Source organism: Hyaena hyaena, unplaced genomic scaffold (genome assembly GCF_003009895.1).
Source record: "Hyaena hyaena isolate Hyena2069 unplaced genomic scaffold, ASM300989v1 scaffold_1262, whole genome shotgun sequence".
Taxonomy (NCBI): domain Eukaryota; kingdom Metazoa; phylum Chordata; class Mammalia; order Carnivora; family Hyaenidae; genus Hyaena; species Hyaena hyaena.
This window is the reverse complement of record NW_024081896.1, coordinates 192,995-209,705: the sequence shown is the minus strand read 5'-3', so window position 1 is coordinate 209,705 and position 16,711 is coordinate 192,995. Positions and strand designations below refer to the sequence as shown.

The 16,711-nt window shown below is 36.4% G+C and overlaps 1 protein-coding gene across 1 annotated transcript in view; it reads left to right on the top strand.

The window, feature by feature from the left end:
* Positions 1 to 16,711, top strand: part of TRDN (triadin) — a 307,272-nt gene that overhangs the window by 109,558 nt on the left and 181,003 nt on the right. The window contains exons 11-13 of the mRNA XM_039223086.1: positions 6,341 to 6,345; positions 8,686 to 8,739; positions 9,803 to 9,862. Of these exons, the coding sequence (XP_039079017.1) occupies positions 6,341 to 6,345; positions 8,686 to 8,739; positions 9,803 to 9,862 (119 nt within the window). The remainder of the gene's footprint in view (positions 1 to 6,340; positions 6,346 to 8,685; positions 8,740 to 9,802; positions 9,863 to 16,711) is intronic.

Here is a 16,711-nt window from a genome sequence, read left to right as displayed (position 1 = left end):
AACTCTTTTTTGTTTGCTTTTATTTTTTAACATTTTTTAAAATGTTTTATTTATTTCTAGGAGAGAGAGAGAGACAGCGTGAGCAGGAGAGTGAGAGAGAGAGGGGGAGTCAGACTCTGAAACAGGCTCCAGGCTCTGAGCTGGCAGTCAGCACAGAGCCCGACGCGGGGCTCGAACCCACGAACCGCGAGATCATGACCTAAGCGAAAGTCGGACGCTTAACCGACTAAGCCACCCAGGCGCCCCTGTTTTTATTTTTTTAGAGAGAAAGAGAGGAGAGAAAGAGAAAGCCTACACAGTGGGGGAGGGGCAGAGGGAGACACACACACACACACACACACACACACACACACACACACACACACAGAAAAACTATCTTAAGCCGGCTGGAAGAATGTCAAGAAAGGGGGAAAGAAAACTGGAAAGAAATGGGAATTTCCCATAGATTACAAAATATACATATATTTTAAGTATTAAATAGATTTCATAAGAAACTTGCATCTCTAAACTTAGAATATTTCTCTCTTGTCATTTGGTTTTGGTTTCCCATTATTGATTATTAGACTTTTTGTGACAGTCGTTTACTTTTTCCTGTTGACCTATCTGTAAGAGAAGTTTGTTCTACCCCTACATATCTCACCATATAGCTAGGGGTGTCTACCCGATTTGATTAGTTTGAGTGTTTGCAGTGGGGATCAAGAGTGGCACCCACAAAACAGGAAACAGTAAAGGAGCTGTCTGTTGATTCGGATCTGTTATTTGTTCTCTTATAACTTTTATCATGGTATCAAAAAAAATAATTTTTTCCCTGTATTTTGATCTATAAAGGACCTGAGAAGTCAAGGACGTGAGTTGCGAATATGTGTGAACATGATCTATTAGTAGCTTTGTTATTATGGCATTCTGATTAAAAACTCTCATGCCAACAAATTTTTCTCATAAAGCATTTTATAAAAAAAGAACTGGATCCGTCCAAAGCTCTACTTTGTAAGGATCAGTTTTTCTTTACAAAACATTTATTTGTTATTTGTGTCAGCTTGACCTAAGTGTTTCTTTGTATTATGTGCCTTTGTTACAATTCCAAAAGATACTTTTCTTCCTCTGGAGAACAAAATGCATCTTTAAAGCCAGGTCAGTTTTAACCAAATGGAGCAGAGTCTTGGCAATTGTTCACGTAATAAAGGATTTATTCTTTTAATGTATTTGTTTGATGTTTAACGTTATGTTTAATGTCTTCAACATTAAACGTGTAAAAATTTTTGATCTACTAGAATAGACCTTATATGTGGAAAGAGAAAACAAAAAGCTTTGTTACTACTTTGGTATAGTTCATGAGAGATGATGAAATTTATGTAGGCCATGAGTTAAAATAAACCCAAATTCAACATATTAAAATGATTACAACTTTAAAGTTGTACTCATTGAAAGGATACTTGTTTCCTTTTTAATGTTGATGTCCATTAGACATATTTTTAAGAATTGAAAGGTTTCCACTGAAAATCAGACTTATACATGTGTCCAAATAACTTTTAGTAATTTTAAAGTCAAATTGTTTTTGAACATAACTATTCAGTCTTTTAAATTCATTTAGTAAATTGAGTCCTAACTTCTTAAGGATCTGTTTTAAAATTAGCAGCATCTTTGAAATGGTGCTATAAAGTGATATTTATTTCAATTTTGAATGATGACCAGCTTTTTTTCTAAATATTGATGATTTTATCACAATAGGAAACGTTTAATTTTCTGATGCTTCTAGGCGTTCTTTAAAAAAAAATAATGTTTATTTATTTTTGAAGGAGACAGAGACAGAGCATGGATGGGGTAGGGGCAGATAGAGAGTGAGACACAGAATCCAAAGCAGGATTCAGGCTCTGAGCGATCAGCACAGAGCCCGACAGGAGGCTCAAACTCACAAACCTCAAATTCATGACCTGAGCTGAAGTCTGAAGCTTAATGGCCTGAACCACCCAGGAGCCTCTCTAGGCATTCTTAACATTCCATATATAATGAAGTAATGTTGCAATCAATTTTTGGATACAGAGAAATGTAAAAAAAACATTAAGTGAAAATATGGAAAAAGTAATCTTTTGTAAATAATATGATATTGAAAATGAAAAAGTGTTAGAAAACAATCTTATCTTTATGTTTTTCTTACCTTTATAGAAAGACACATCGGAAACATTTACAATAAAAGATCTTGAGGAAGCAATGATTCCACATAAAAATAAACTTTAAAGGGTTAAAAGAGCTCTTCCAAAGTCTCTAAATGTAGGGAGCACTAAAACACAAAACTAAACTAAAAATAAAACAACAACAAAATGTAACTGTACTATAGAAAGCTATCCAGAGATGTGTATGGAGATGGAAAGTTCTCACTTAGTGAAAGTCAATAAACTTTGAGCATTTACTTTCTGAAATGTAAACACATTGAGGGAAAAATAAAAGCCAGAGCCTTTCTCTCTCGTCTCTCTCTCTCTCTCTCTCTCTCTCTCTCTCTTTCACACACACACACACACACACACACTGAGGTTGTCTTTGCTCTTTCACTTCTAGGTAGAAAAGTGAAAAAAATAGATGTGGCAACCTTCAACTGTATAAATGTAACCCATTCAAAAGTAATGCAATCACTTATCTAAGAAGCTTTTATCATTTTTGAAAGGTTTGAGGAAAGCTACCTTATCTGTTTTAAATATCAATTTTAATTAACATAAGAAAGTTTTTTGCAATTTGAAAGGTATCAAAGAATCTTTTCTCTTTGCATTCCCTTTTGTATACTAAATTCAGAAGTAGAAAAAAATTGTTATAATGTCTGAGAACTTCAGCCATAAGGGAGATGAAAGATAAGTTTGACAACATAAGGCAAAAGCTAGAACTTCTTTTCTGTCCAGGGATCAGTTCACTCGCAAGTTTTTAATAGAAAACATCCACCCCAAGCTTTATTTTCCATTTGCAGTGAGAACAGGATGTGTGCTTCTCCTTTAGTTTGGACTCCTTTTTAGTCAATTATGAGATTTGGGAAGCTGGGCTAGTGTCTTTTTCCTGAGCTGATTTTCTTCCTGGTCACAGATGTAAAGACTTTTTACCTGAGGACCAAGTAAATTCTGTTGCCTGTAAGGTCATGTACTTTAGTTTGTTAGTGTGATTTCCCGTCACCTTGAAATGAGTGACATTCCAACCAAAAGTAAACACCTAGTTCTGCCTTGCTCTGACCATCTAAAATAATTATGGAGATCCCTTCACAATCCTTTTGTGGCTTAATGAACTGTATTAGGGTATTTTGAAAAAGTTTGGATTTACATTGATCCGATCTAGAGTTCTTTGGGATAATTCCTTTGTGAATGGTAGTATATCACTAAGAGTTCTCAGAGGTGCCTGGAGGGTCTGTCAGTTAAGCGTCTAACTCTTGATTTCAGCTAAGGTCATGATCTCACAGTTCTCTGGGCTGACAGTGAGAAAACTGCTTGGGATTCTCTCTTCCCTCTCTCTGCCTCTCTCTCTCTCTCTCTCTCTCTCTCTCTCCCTCTCCCTCTCCCTCAAAATAAATAAACTTAAAAAAAAGTTTTCAACTGGTATCTGCAGGACAGAAGTAGTCACTCTGTACCTCAGTTCCTTCTGCACCTCAGTTCCTTCAGCCCACATTGGTAATAACGCTGGGCATCCTCTGTCAGAACCAGGCTCCACAGGCTATTTCAGACTCAGTCTGTGCTTACCTCCACCAGAAGTAGCTTTTGCAAGCTTCACTCAGCCTCCTTGGTTTTGGACCTCTTTGACGGTTGCCTTAGATTCTACCTGGAATATCCTTCAAAGTCTTTATTGTAATTGTAAACTTCCCCACTTATTTCCATACCTAGTATTCTTGGAGGGGGTCTTTTAAATCTATAGACCCTGGCAAAGGGTCTGACTTAAGGCAAAATAAACATCTGCTGATTGAGAAAACTGTAATTTTAAAAGTCTCTGGGTAGTCACTGAAAGGTGCAATAGAATTGCTGGTTGTGAATGGTTTGTTGTTATTAGCCGATAATGAGAAGAGCTGGCTTCCAAGAATAATTCAGCTATCACTAAAGGAAAAGCTAAGGCAAAGACATTGGATTCAGGTTCTGACAGGCCAGTTTAGTTATGCCAGATAATTCAAGTGAAATCCTTAATTTAAAGAGCTTTGCTGCCATAGCAACCTAATTACAATGTACAGTGAGGCACTCCTACCATGATTCTGTAATGTTACATTCCTTCAAGAGTCCCAAATAAAATTCAGAGGAAGAAAACAAAGAAAAAAAGTGTGTGTGTGTGTGTGTGTGTGTGTGTGTGTATTTGTGTTGAATTCTTTTACTTTCATAATCTTCTTCTTTACAATATGATCACAAAGTCCAGTGGGTCACTTAACACCATCCAGTGACAGCCAAAGTTCCTCTTATAACATAACTCAGCATCGTATAATTTCTCTGCTCAAAGCCTCTCAGTGGCCTCTTATCTTACAATAAAATGGGACAGTCATACCATGAACAACAAATTCTATGTTCAAGGTCTTGGTAGATGCAGAAATTTTTCCTTTGCCTCAAAAGTTCTTCTCCCTGATAGACCAAAGCTCTCCTGCTGTTTTTCAAGACTCTCTTCAAAGCTTACCCAACCTGAAAGATTTACCATTCTTCCTTAAAAAAAAAAAAAAAAAAAGCAATGCTTCCTTTAAACTTCTGATTCCTTAATCTTCTAAAACAAGCTCTTTTCTTGAGCCTTATCACCACCTGACATTATAATTCATGTAGATGTATTCATATATGTGCTATACATAACATACATATTTATTTAAAGCCTTAAAAACAGACTTTTCCTCACATTTAACGTTTTTTAAAGCTGCAGCAAAGCCAGAGACAATACAGTAGTTATTTACAAAGCTAAAGCTTCTTAAGTTGCCTGCTCCCAACAAAATTAAGAAATAAATGCAAGAAGAAGCATGCTTCATTTGGAGAATAAAGGAATACATGGGTGAAGAGGGCCCTAAATATGCTCTACCCATTCCCCTGCCTTTTATGGTTGAAGATGGAAGAGTTACTCATAGTTACATAAGGCCGCAGCTACTAATTATAGCGAAACCAAGACTAGAATCCACTTCATTCCAGCACAGCACCCCTTCATAGCATGTTAAAACTACTGATGTACTTTTTTTCCTGAGATTTCTCAAAATAAAGTATATAAGACACAGCCTCTCTTTATACAGAAAAATAAGAATTAATGTGCATTTACCTAAATAGATCAATAAAGGTCATATCTAGAAAAATTACTGAAGATTATGCGTGGTCAGATTTTTATTATTTTAAAAATATTGTAATAGTTACTCGCTGCCAACATTTTATGAACATTCCCTCTGGTCTAGGCACTTCAGCTCAGTGTCTCTATTCTTCACAACAAACCGGCCAAGTAGATTTTATTAGTCCCATTTTTCAAATGAGGACAATAAAATTCAATGTGACACAGCACATTGCCCAATTTCCCATAACCAGAAAGGGTCAGAGACAGAATTTAGACCAAGGTCACCCAGGCTAGTGCCCATGCTTTCTCCTTGCATATGCTTTTGTATGATAACAATGGAGAACTAGAATAATCACTGGTGTCATTGAACTTATCTGCTGTGTGACACTTCCCATGATCATGGAATGAGTGGGGTTCCAGGCCAACTTCTGCCACTCTATACAAATAAAGTGACAGTGACAAGATGTGTTGGAATGTATTGTTATAGAAGAAACACTCCCTTTATTTACTTGACTCGGACCAAGAATACATTCATCCTTGCCATAGAGGTTTAGAAGAGAAGCACCCATCTGGCATATAAAATTTGGATAATCCCTACAGTAGAAAGGAAAAGAGGGGATGGACAAAACATAAGTTGAAAATTCAACATTTGCATTTGTTTTCCCATTTTGCTCGAAACAGGCATCTTAGAAAGCTTTACGATTATAATTAACTATTGTTCATTCTCTGCCTTTGAGATGGCATAAAAACATTTAAAAGCAAGAAAAAAGCCCATTGTAAGGGCTTAGAAAGTAAAAAGTAAGTCATTTAATTTTTCTTTCATCTCATGTTAATTTATGCAGAAGCTAATAACATATTTGTGGCTCAGAGCTGCTCGTTGTGGAGAGGATTTCTCTTTCAACTAGACTTCCCTGTGATCCCTGCCAGATAGAGCCATCATTTTAGGATGGAAGACCCTTTTGCCAGACAGAGGCAATAGACTGATAAGTTCACATTCTACAGACCCCTTTGACTGCTATCCCTCTGAAAACCAGTGGTATTAAATGTTCTAAGTCTTACCTAGCTGCCACAGACAAAATAGCCAACAACGTGGAAGAGAGGGTGAGGAAGAAATTACATATTTGGGTGCATAGTCAGGCGGAAACAGAAGAGCGTTGTTGAATCGAGGGAGATAAAAGTCAGGGGAAGAAGGATTTTCATAAAAGAAATAAGCAGGATATTCCTAGCAGGATGTAATTAAATTGTTGTGTTTTTTATAATTCCATTAATTCCACTGCTGCCAAATCACCTATAGAATAGAGACAATAGTGCTTGAAGAAATGCAGAATCTTCAAGTTGATGTTTTAAGTGAATTCACCATGAATAAAGTAAGCCCCATAATGACAGCTTAAAGGTCTAATTCATAAAAATGTTATTAAAGTACATTATTTATACCTGCTTTTTGTGGACTTCTGCTTTTATTCATGACTCTCTCGGTGTATGGCCATAATCACAGGCAGAGTGTAAATGGAAGCATTAATTCAATCTGAACTAAGGCAGGAATACTGTATCACCACAATAAAACTCCAGTTATATTAATTTAAAGGGCAGAATTTACTGCACAGGAGGATTCTCTTTTTAAAAAAAAAAAATGAAAAGAATGTCTTCCATCTATGATCTCAAATATCTACTTTCATTCTGAAGTTCAATGTAAAAATGACTAATTGGCATGACTTTTAAATGAAATACTTATTCATCTACACTATGAAATGGAGAGACTTGGATACTGAGTTGTGATCTTATTGTGACTACAGTCTAGATATTTGATATGGGCTAAGAAATATTTACAAGCAATCTGTATTTTAATGAACCCATTTTCTGGCACAAATGTTTAGCAAATGCCAATTCAATTGTCTGGCATATGCATTTATTTAGATAAGATGGAAAATGCCCTGTTATGTTAAATTTCCCCCAGACAAGCTGAAAGTAATAATACTTAAATCAAAAGTATCTTTATTCAGAATTTTAAACATGATTTGCATATTAAATATGCATAAAGCTTTAGGAAAAGGCAAAGTGGAATTCAATTGGTTTATTTCTAACTCTGAAACTATCAAAATCAGGTTTCTTGACTTTCTACTTCTGACTGGGCAGCTGTAATGGCACACTGCAGACACATTTAGACAGAGTGTGAATATCTTTCTCCCTACGACACTAGCTTATCTCTAGGAGTCTTGAAAAGGGGTTCTTTATAAATTATACTTCTAACACTGAAAGTGTTGTCTTTGATCTTGTAGGTAAAAAATCTCTATACCTAAGGGAATGAATTAATTCCTATATTTAATGAGATGCAGTCATTAGTAGACAACTTCAACATTCTTACTGGAACTATGCATTGGATTTCTTCATCACAGTAACCATCTCATAATAGCTCTGGGTAATGAAAATCTTTGAATGCTTGGCATCTATAGTGTGATGAGAGACAAACGACAGATACAAAGGTGCTTCAAATATAAGGTAAATAGCACTACTCGTTGAGGATAAAAATTAGTCAGTTTCCAACATTAATCGAACTTATAGCTGCCTCAAACCTAGAAACACTGAATGTTCCATTTCAACCACTTCTACATGACTTTTTTATTTGAAATGAGTACACTTACCAGAACAATGTCCAGAGATGACCAGTTGTTAACATGGCAATGGCTAGGCATTTGAGGTTCCCTCTGCTCCTCAGATTAAGACTTTCTCAGATCTCTGAAAAAGACCTCCTCCATGAAGAAGGCCAGAGGCACCACATGCTGTTCTGTGTGGAACCCAGGCTCACTACAAACCTCTGGGTGCAAAGAGTGTGAGCAGCCTCATTGACACAACCACTCAGAAAGGGCAGTGGAACGTATGTCCCCAACACACTGCCAGACAGATGTCACCAGACTCCAAATGCCTGCTGACAAGAAGCAGATTTGACAAACGGTTAAATCAAAATAGATCTCACTAATGGCCTCATGTACTATTTCTAATGAAACTGAACATATGAAAAGAAAACAAACAAACAAAAAACTATTGTTTTTTTTTAGTTTACCTTCAGTATCTTTCCCAGACATGATATTTTTATTTCATATATTAATATCTTACTTTAGGCTCCAAACAATTGCTTGGTTCAGAAAGCTCAAAGGATCTTGTTCATTATTTATAAACAATATTAGCAACCAACAATTTTATGCATTTACTGTGAGCCAGGCACTGTGCAGAGTGCTTTGTAAATATTATCTAACTTTGAGGGGAATACTATTATTTTACAAATGAGGAAAATAAGGCTTAGTGAGATTAAATCACTTGCTCAAAGTCACAAAGCTATCTGGAGGCAGAAGTGACTTAACGGTAATCCTTCATTCAAATCTTGGTTTTTCCTTTGTACTACATTTTCCTGAAGGAAATAATTGCAACTTTCTTCTCTAGAAAAAGAAGAGGAAAGGAAGAAAGCTGAGAAGAAAGTGACTTCTGAAACAAAAAAGAAAGGTGAGCAATTTAAAAACTAACACAGAAACCAATTAATATCCCTTTACAATGCTACTTGTAAATCTCTTGTTTACTAGGAAAGATATTCTCTTAATAATTTTATTGTTATTTCTATTAATAGTCTTGAAATTTATAAATATTCCAATTAAGGTTGAATTGATAAATTTTTAAAAAGAAAATTCATGTCTAAACACTTTTACAAATTGTTACAGATTGAATTTTTTCTTACTGAGAAGTGGTACTCAATTCTCTCTCATCCAGTACATTTGACTACAAATACAAATATGAAATTCCTATTCAATTCATTCAGTTTAATAAAAAGTTGTCTATCAAAAGGGCAACTATTGAATGTATATAGAAAAAAAAAACCCTAGTTGATTGATAAACTGTATTTTGTTACTTTAAAAAACTTTTTAAATGTTTATTTATCCTTGAGAGAGAGAGAAACAGAATGAGCAGGAATGGGGCAGGGCAGAGAGAGAGGGAAACAGAGTCCAAAGCAGGCTCCAGGAGTCCAAAGCAGGCTCCAGGCTCCGAGCTATCAGCACAGAGCCCCACGCAGGACTCAACTCACTAACTGTGAGATCATGACCTAAGCTGAAGTCAAAGGCTTACCCAACTGAGACACCCAGGTGCCCCTATTACTTTTAGACAGTTGTTTTCAAATAGTGCATCTAGAGTCTCAAATGAGCTCCAGAGATTTTTGAGCTTCTGACGTGCTTCCAGTGGCTTGATAGTCCAGATAACTTTCAATATATTCATTTTAATGTCCTTTAGAAAAACTATTGAAGTATAACAAAATTGATAATGGCATCTAATGTTTCCATTGTCATGAAAATTTTCTTTTAGAGCTTAGCACAGATTTTCTCCCTTCCTGAGGAGAAAACACACCAGAGCCCCTATTCCATTAGGAAAGTGTTAGTTCGCTCATATTTAACACGACTATGGCACAGATTTAGGATTACTCTATAAAAGATGAGTTGGGTCCATAATGGCAGTCATGTGTGCCCCGAATTATATAAGAATTACACAGACACCTACAATTTTCTCATTTTGTTACCAGAAAAAGAAGATGTCAAAAAGAAAACTGACAAGGAAACTGCCATCGATGTCCAAAAAAAAGGTATTGTACTTTGTTTCCTTAGTCAAATTATGTTCACGATGTTTGTTCGTGGAAGAATTTGGGGCAATGTAAACACACTGGAATAGATACTTAAATCTGTGCAAGTGCAGGCTGTCAAAGCAAACTTTGATCTGGGTGAAATTAAAAGTGCAAGGCAGGCTTTATTCAAGGCTGTTACAAAAGAGGGTAGAGGCCACAACTCACTCTGAACTCAATTTCACTGAAACGAAGAGCAGGAGAGTTGTTAAGAGCTGCAATTGGGTGGAGGGTTGCAGGCCACATGTGTGCAAATGGGCCTGACTCGAAGCAAAAGTAAACTGTTTTCTCAACTTCTGGACACCAGTGCGGTTTTACAGCTTGGAGCAAGGCACTCAAAGGAGTTAGATTCTTAACTATCCCACAGAAACTGGGAGACTGAAGTACTATTGTTCTTGATGATTACATTTCAAAGGGATGTCTTCTTGCTCCCTGAGAAAGATATTCTTGAGTTAGAAAACCAGGAAAGAGCCTTTTGAAAAGACTTCTGTCTGAAAGGAGCAGAGAACGAATTTACAATTACAAGTCTTCTGAAGTAATTGCTCTAAGAAAAGAGAGGGCAAGAGCCTAAGGTCAGAAAGAAGCCTGTCTAAAGTTTAGTGAGGCTGAAGAGAACTTTAAAGCCATCCTGGTGAAGACATAATGAAATTGAGAAGAGCTACGTAGTATAATAACATCACTTTACAAAGCTAAGAAGCTCAGAGAGAGTAATGCAGACCATTAAGAAAGAGCATTGTTCAACAGCTTAGATTTTTGCTTTATACTTAGTCGTGCTTTAATTCTTGTTCAGACATGAATACCGGCTTCTATTCGGGTTAAGCTTAAGTTTAGGTGAAAAAGATAGTTGTCTCATATTATGAGATATTATGGCTTGGTGTTAAGTGTTCTCACCCTAAATATTTCCTCCACTGGTGTCAGTGATGCTTGAAATTCCACCATTAGAGATACTCCATTCTGTTGAGTTATGAAGGAATTGTCCTCTATTAAAATGCAAATCTCCTAGGCCTGTGTGTATGGGGTAACAAACTAATTCTTCTCCGTATTAACACTTAAAGTGAATGAAATTTCCAGATCCTTTCTGTGTAATAATAAGCTGGAAACAATGCCCTCGAAAATGAGGCAGTAGGTAAGCTTAAATAAAGGAGAGTTTGAAGAGAAAGCTTCAAGTTATGCTATTGTGTGGAGACAGAAGGACTGGATGGCATCAGTGAAAACCTTTTTCTTTCTATGAAGTGTATAGCTTATGTGGGAGGGCAAAAGTGATGCTGAAAGATTCTGAAAAAGAGGACCTTTGAATACCAAACTAGATAACTAGTTAGTAGCAAATAGGGATTGCAGGAAATCCCCATCATCATGGTATAAGCAGGGTAAAAATAATTGTAAAAAATTAAGAGTTGCATGATTGTATGATTCATGAAATGTTCAAGAAGAAAACTCCAGGTGTTCTGTCAGTCTGAGTACTGATTGCCAAATATTTTACTTTGCATTCAAATTTTTGTTATTAAGAGTATATTATTATAGAATCCATTGTGTTATTGAACATTCCTTCAGTTTGATTTAAAACTTTCCTTATGCCCCTGGCGAAATATGTACCTTATCATAAGAAACAGAAAGTGCACCTCTTACACCGTTGGTGGGAATGTAAACTGGTGCAGCCCCTCTGGAAAACAGTGTGGAGGTTCATCAAAAAATTGACAATAGAACTCCCCCATGACCAGCAATAGCACTGCTAGGAGTTTGCCCAAGAGATACAGGAGTGCTGATGCATAGGGACACATTTATTCCAATGTTCCTAGCAGCACTCTTTGGTTCAATAGTCAAAACATGGAAAGAGCCTAAGTGTCCATCAGCTGACGGACGAATGGATCAAGAAGATGTGGTTTATCTAGACAATGGAAAACTACATGGCAATGAGAGAGAATGAAATCTGGCCATTTGTAGCAATGTGGATGGAACTCGAGGGTGTTATGCTAAGTGAAATAAGTCAGGCAGAGAAAGACAGATACCATATGTTTTCACTTATAAGTGGAACAAGAGAAACTTGACAGAGGACCATAGGGGAGGGAAAAGGGAAAAAATAGTTAAGAAGAGGGAGGGAGGCAAACCATAAGAGATTCTTAAATACTGAGAACAAACTGAGGGTTGATTAAGGATGGGGGAGTGTGGGGAAGAGGAGAAAATGGGTGATAGGCATGGAGGAGGGCACTTTTGGGATAAGCACTGGGTGTTATATGGAAACCAACTTGGCAATAGACTATAATTTAAAAAATAATAATAAAAGAAAGGGAAAGTCCAATTCTGACTCTATGATGATACTGAGAAATCAGTTGTTTGGGTCAGTGTATCTATGACATAATTGGTTACTAAAGGGAAACAAAGTTCTCCTTTCTGGGCCATCATTTTTACCAAGTATTTGCAGAAAGAAGTTTTGAATTGAATTGTAATCTCCAAAATATTTGTCATATGTTTGCAAATGCAAAATCAGAAAAATACTTTGGGCAAAACTCAGTGGTGTGTGTGGTCGTTTTGGTTTGGTTTTAGTTTTTTAGGAGAAAGGCAATATGCCTTTATGGACGGTGAGTGATGGGAAAATTTGATATTTCTCTGCTACTGGAGACCTGTGTTATTAGCCCAGCAGTCATGTCAGAGTGAGGTTATGTTCCACTGGCGAGAGAACTGATTATGCCAATATCACTCCCCACAAGGTCGGGCTCATCCATTAGTTGCCTACAAGGCCAGTGCTCGTGTGCTTATCCACTGAAACAGAAATAACTGGGTGGGTGCTCTGCATACCTGGGGAGGCTGCTCAACGAGGGTTGAAAAGCAAGTTTGTCCTTCTTAGAACCTTCTTTTCTGTGTGTTTGCTTGTTATGTTTACTTTGGATGACACAAAATACTGTTGGCTCCTTAAAATTAGTTCAACTTCCTAATGGAAATAGGTGTAAATTGTTTGTTTATAAGCTCTTAACCCTCCAATACTCAAAACTCTGTGTGTGTGTGTGTGTGTGTGTGTGTGTGTGTGTGAGAGAGAGAGAGAGAGAGAGAAAGAGAGAGGGAGAGAGAGATGGATAGAGACACAGAGATTAAATTAATGCTGGTTTATAACTCTTGTTTTTTTTAGAGTTTAATAATTCTCCAACTGTATTTTCATGTGAGAAGCAATATGGTTTAAAAACAGCCAGTTTGAAGTGTGACAGTAGTAATTTCTAGAGATAATGAGAGAAATTGAAAATAACCTGAAATCTTGAAGAGCTGGGGCACATATGTCATTTCTTCCTAAAATAGAGGAATATAGCAGAGTGTATGATGTCACTACTCTAGCCCCAAAGAGTAGAAAATTTACAAGGCATAAGATATGCCTACATACTTATGGGATTTACCATGGAATTTTATTATATTTATATTGACTTTTGTATTATTTACATTTATTTAACATATAAAGTTACTTATATATTATATTGTTCTTTTATTTTATTACATGCATATTTTATAATTATATAGATGCAAATGAACCTAAGACATAAATTCTGTGATAAATGAGCCTCTACTGTCTGAAACTGGTAAATCACACTTTGCAAATGATCTATGCTAGGGAAAATGAAGGTGGGATTTTACACAATATAAAATTTCCCGTTCACAAATTAATAATGGTTGAAACAGGGTAATTAATTGGTGCATCAGGGTTCATTATAATAATCTCTTGTTTTGTATATGTTTCAAATTGTCCTGGTAAAAACAAATCTGTGCCACTTGTGAAATGGCAAAAGATAATCACCAAGATATTTTTTTTAATGTTATGAGGTAGGTCTGAACACCATGAAAAAAACAGTCAAGAAAGGAATAAAAACCTTTAAAAAAAAACAACACCTCCCTGTGTTTCTATGAGACTTCAGTGTTAGACACACAAACCACTCCAGGAAGACAAGCGAAGGGCTTTCATCCAAGAAAGCAGACGCACAGCACGGTTGTTGGAAGCGCCAGGAGAACACTGAAATCGAGGGGCTGTTACTGGACTCTTGAGCACCAGGGCCTGTCTGTTGGTCAGGAAGTGGCTTCAGTCATGAAACCTGCCTCCTTTTAACACCCGCAGACTAGATCCTGGAAATGTTGAGGCCAGCCTAAGCAACAGACTCACGTCAGAGTGACCTGTGCCAAAACGCGTCTACTTCTCAGTCTCCTGTAGGTGTACCTAATTGGTAGAATTAAATATATTGCAAGTGAGTCTGGAAGATGCAGGTTTTTGGCATTCCCTGTTTTCCAGCTGGAAGGAGGATTAAATGAAAGTTGAAAGAGGGTATCCAAGGTATCTATAATAAAGATGCAGAAATGCTTTATAAGATAAAACTCATGTAATAAGAGAAGGTTTTTGAAGGCCTGAATTGCACAAAGATGGCTCAATCAAGCAACATGATAAAAATGTGGAAATGTAACATGCCCGTAAGACACACTCAGATGTAGTTTGTGTTGTTCTTTACCTAAACTGTAGATAAAAGAAGCACGTACATTCTTCCTCTCTTTATTTCACAAAGTGGTATTTTTGAAGAAATAATGTTCTTAGTGCTTGTTGAGATTATAATGGTTAAACAATTAACAAGTTGCCTTTCCTTGTAATGAAACAATTATAACCTGGAGAAAAAAAACATAAACCAGGATAGAATAAGATCAAAACTGTGATTCATTTCTCTCAGATTGGCCTTTTGGAGTTATAAGTTTTCATAAGTTGGGGGGATTTAAATTCATTACCAGCCTATAATGTTTATGAGCCTATTAATTATGAAGATAATTTGACTTGATAACTGATAGATAATGGTGTAAAATGATGCTTCATTATCACACTTTGCAACATGACTTTTTTCCCAAAAATTATCTGAATATGAGTGTAAATCACAAGAAAAATCCTGAAAAACCAAACTAGGTTTCTGGAATAGCTGCTAGAAAAGGGCAAATTCACTCATTCATGTATTCTTGCATGCATTCTGGTAGGAAATATTCACTTAATGTCTACTACATACCAGCCATTGTGCTAGGTGCTGAGTACACACAGAAATGGATAAATGAAGATAAACTCTAATGGAGTGTACATTTTGATAAAGGAGGCACACAATGGACACAATGTCTATAAGTCCAACCTGGGATAAGGGCCATAAGAGAAACTAATCTGGGGCAGTGAAAGAAAGCAATGAATGGGGATATGAAGCTATTTAAATAGATAAGCTTGTTAGAGCAGGTTTTTCTAAGAGATAACATTTAAAGTTTATTTATTTATTTTGAGAGAGAAAGAGAGAGTGTAAGTGGGCAAGAGCCAGAGAGAGAGGGAGAGTGAGAATCCCAATTGGCTTCATAGTGTCAGCATGTAGCCTGTGACAGGGTTTGAGCCTATGAACCGTGAGATCATGATCTGAACCAAAATCAGAAGTTGGACACTTAGCCAAAGAGCCATCCAGGTGCCCTTTTAAGAGACAACATTTAAATTGGAATCTGCTATATTGGCAGGATCTAGCCATTGATGTGTGTATCTTTATGTGATGTGTGAATGTGGTCTGTGTGTGTGCATGTTTGTTTGTGTATGTGTGCATGAAAGATGTATATGTGTAATATGTGAGAGATGGAGTACAAAGCTTCAGAATATGTAGGGACATATGTAAGGATTTGTATTTATTAAAAGTATAATAGGAAACACTGGAAGAATATTAGCAGTGTAGAAAAACATTCTCATTTATATTTTACACAAGTATATACTCATTTTGATAATGGGTTAGAGGGAGAAAAGAGAAGAGGTAAGCCAATTAAAAGATGGTATCATTTATTGAGATGGGGAAGCCTATCTGAGGAACAACTGTGAAAGAAACAATCGAGAGTTTCCTCTTGAGTATGTTAAGTTTCAAGTGTATATGACAAATCATTCACATTTTATATCAGGAACGATTTTAACTGTTTTATTATACTAACTCATTCAATCTTTATAATAAATGAAGAAATAAGATGTTCTATTCTTCCTTATAAATTGAGTAACCTAAGACCCAGAAAGCTTAGATAACTTGCCCAGCGTCACACAGTTAACAAATGGCAGGGCCAGGATTTTAACCTATCTACTCTACTCTGTAGAGGCAGTTAAATATATGGGTCTGGATTTCAGAGGGGATTCTGAAGTAAAGCTACAAATCCAGAAATCCATATAGATCATAGTTGTTTCTCTGGGAATAGATGAGATTACCCAGAGAGATTGTGTCAAAAGAAAAAGAGAGTAGAATAGAGAACCAAGACTTGTGGAATTCCAACATGTAGAGATAAGATAATGGAAAATAAAGCAAAAGAGGCTGAAAGAAACTGCTGGAGAGATTAAAGGAAAAGGAAAAGAGTTTGGTATTAGAGACATTTCAGAAATGGATGTTTCAAGAATCACAAAGCTATCAGCCTTGTGAATGGTACTTAAAAGCTGTGACAGGAGGGCAGGAAAGACAAGAGCACTTTCTATGGAGGGAAGGAATAAAACCAGATTGCAGTGGAGGTACAAAAATGAAGAGGAAAGCAGTGATTTTTTAAAAATTGTGTCTGTATATCCACCAGAAGCCTACTAGAACTGATCCAAGAATTCAGCCAAGTTGCAGGGTACAAAATCAACGTACAGAAATCGGTTGCATTTTTATACACCAATGATGAAGCAACAGAAAGAGAAATCAAGAAACTGATCCCCTTCACAATTGCACAAAAAACCATAAAATACCTCGGAATAAACCTAACCAAGGATACAAGAGATCTGTATGATGAAAACTATAGAAAACTTATGAAGGAAATTGAAGAAGACACAAAGAA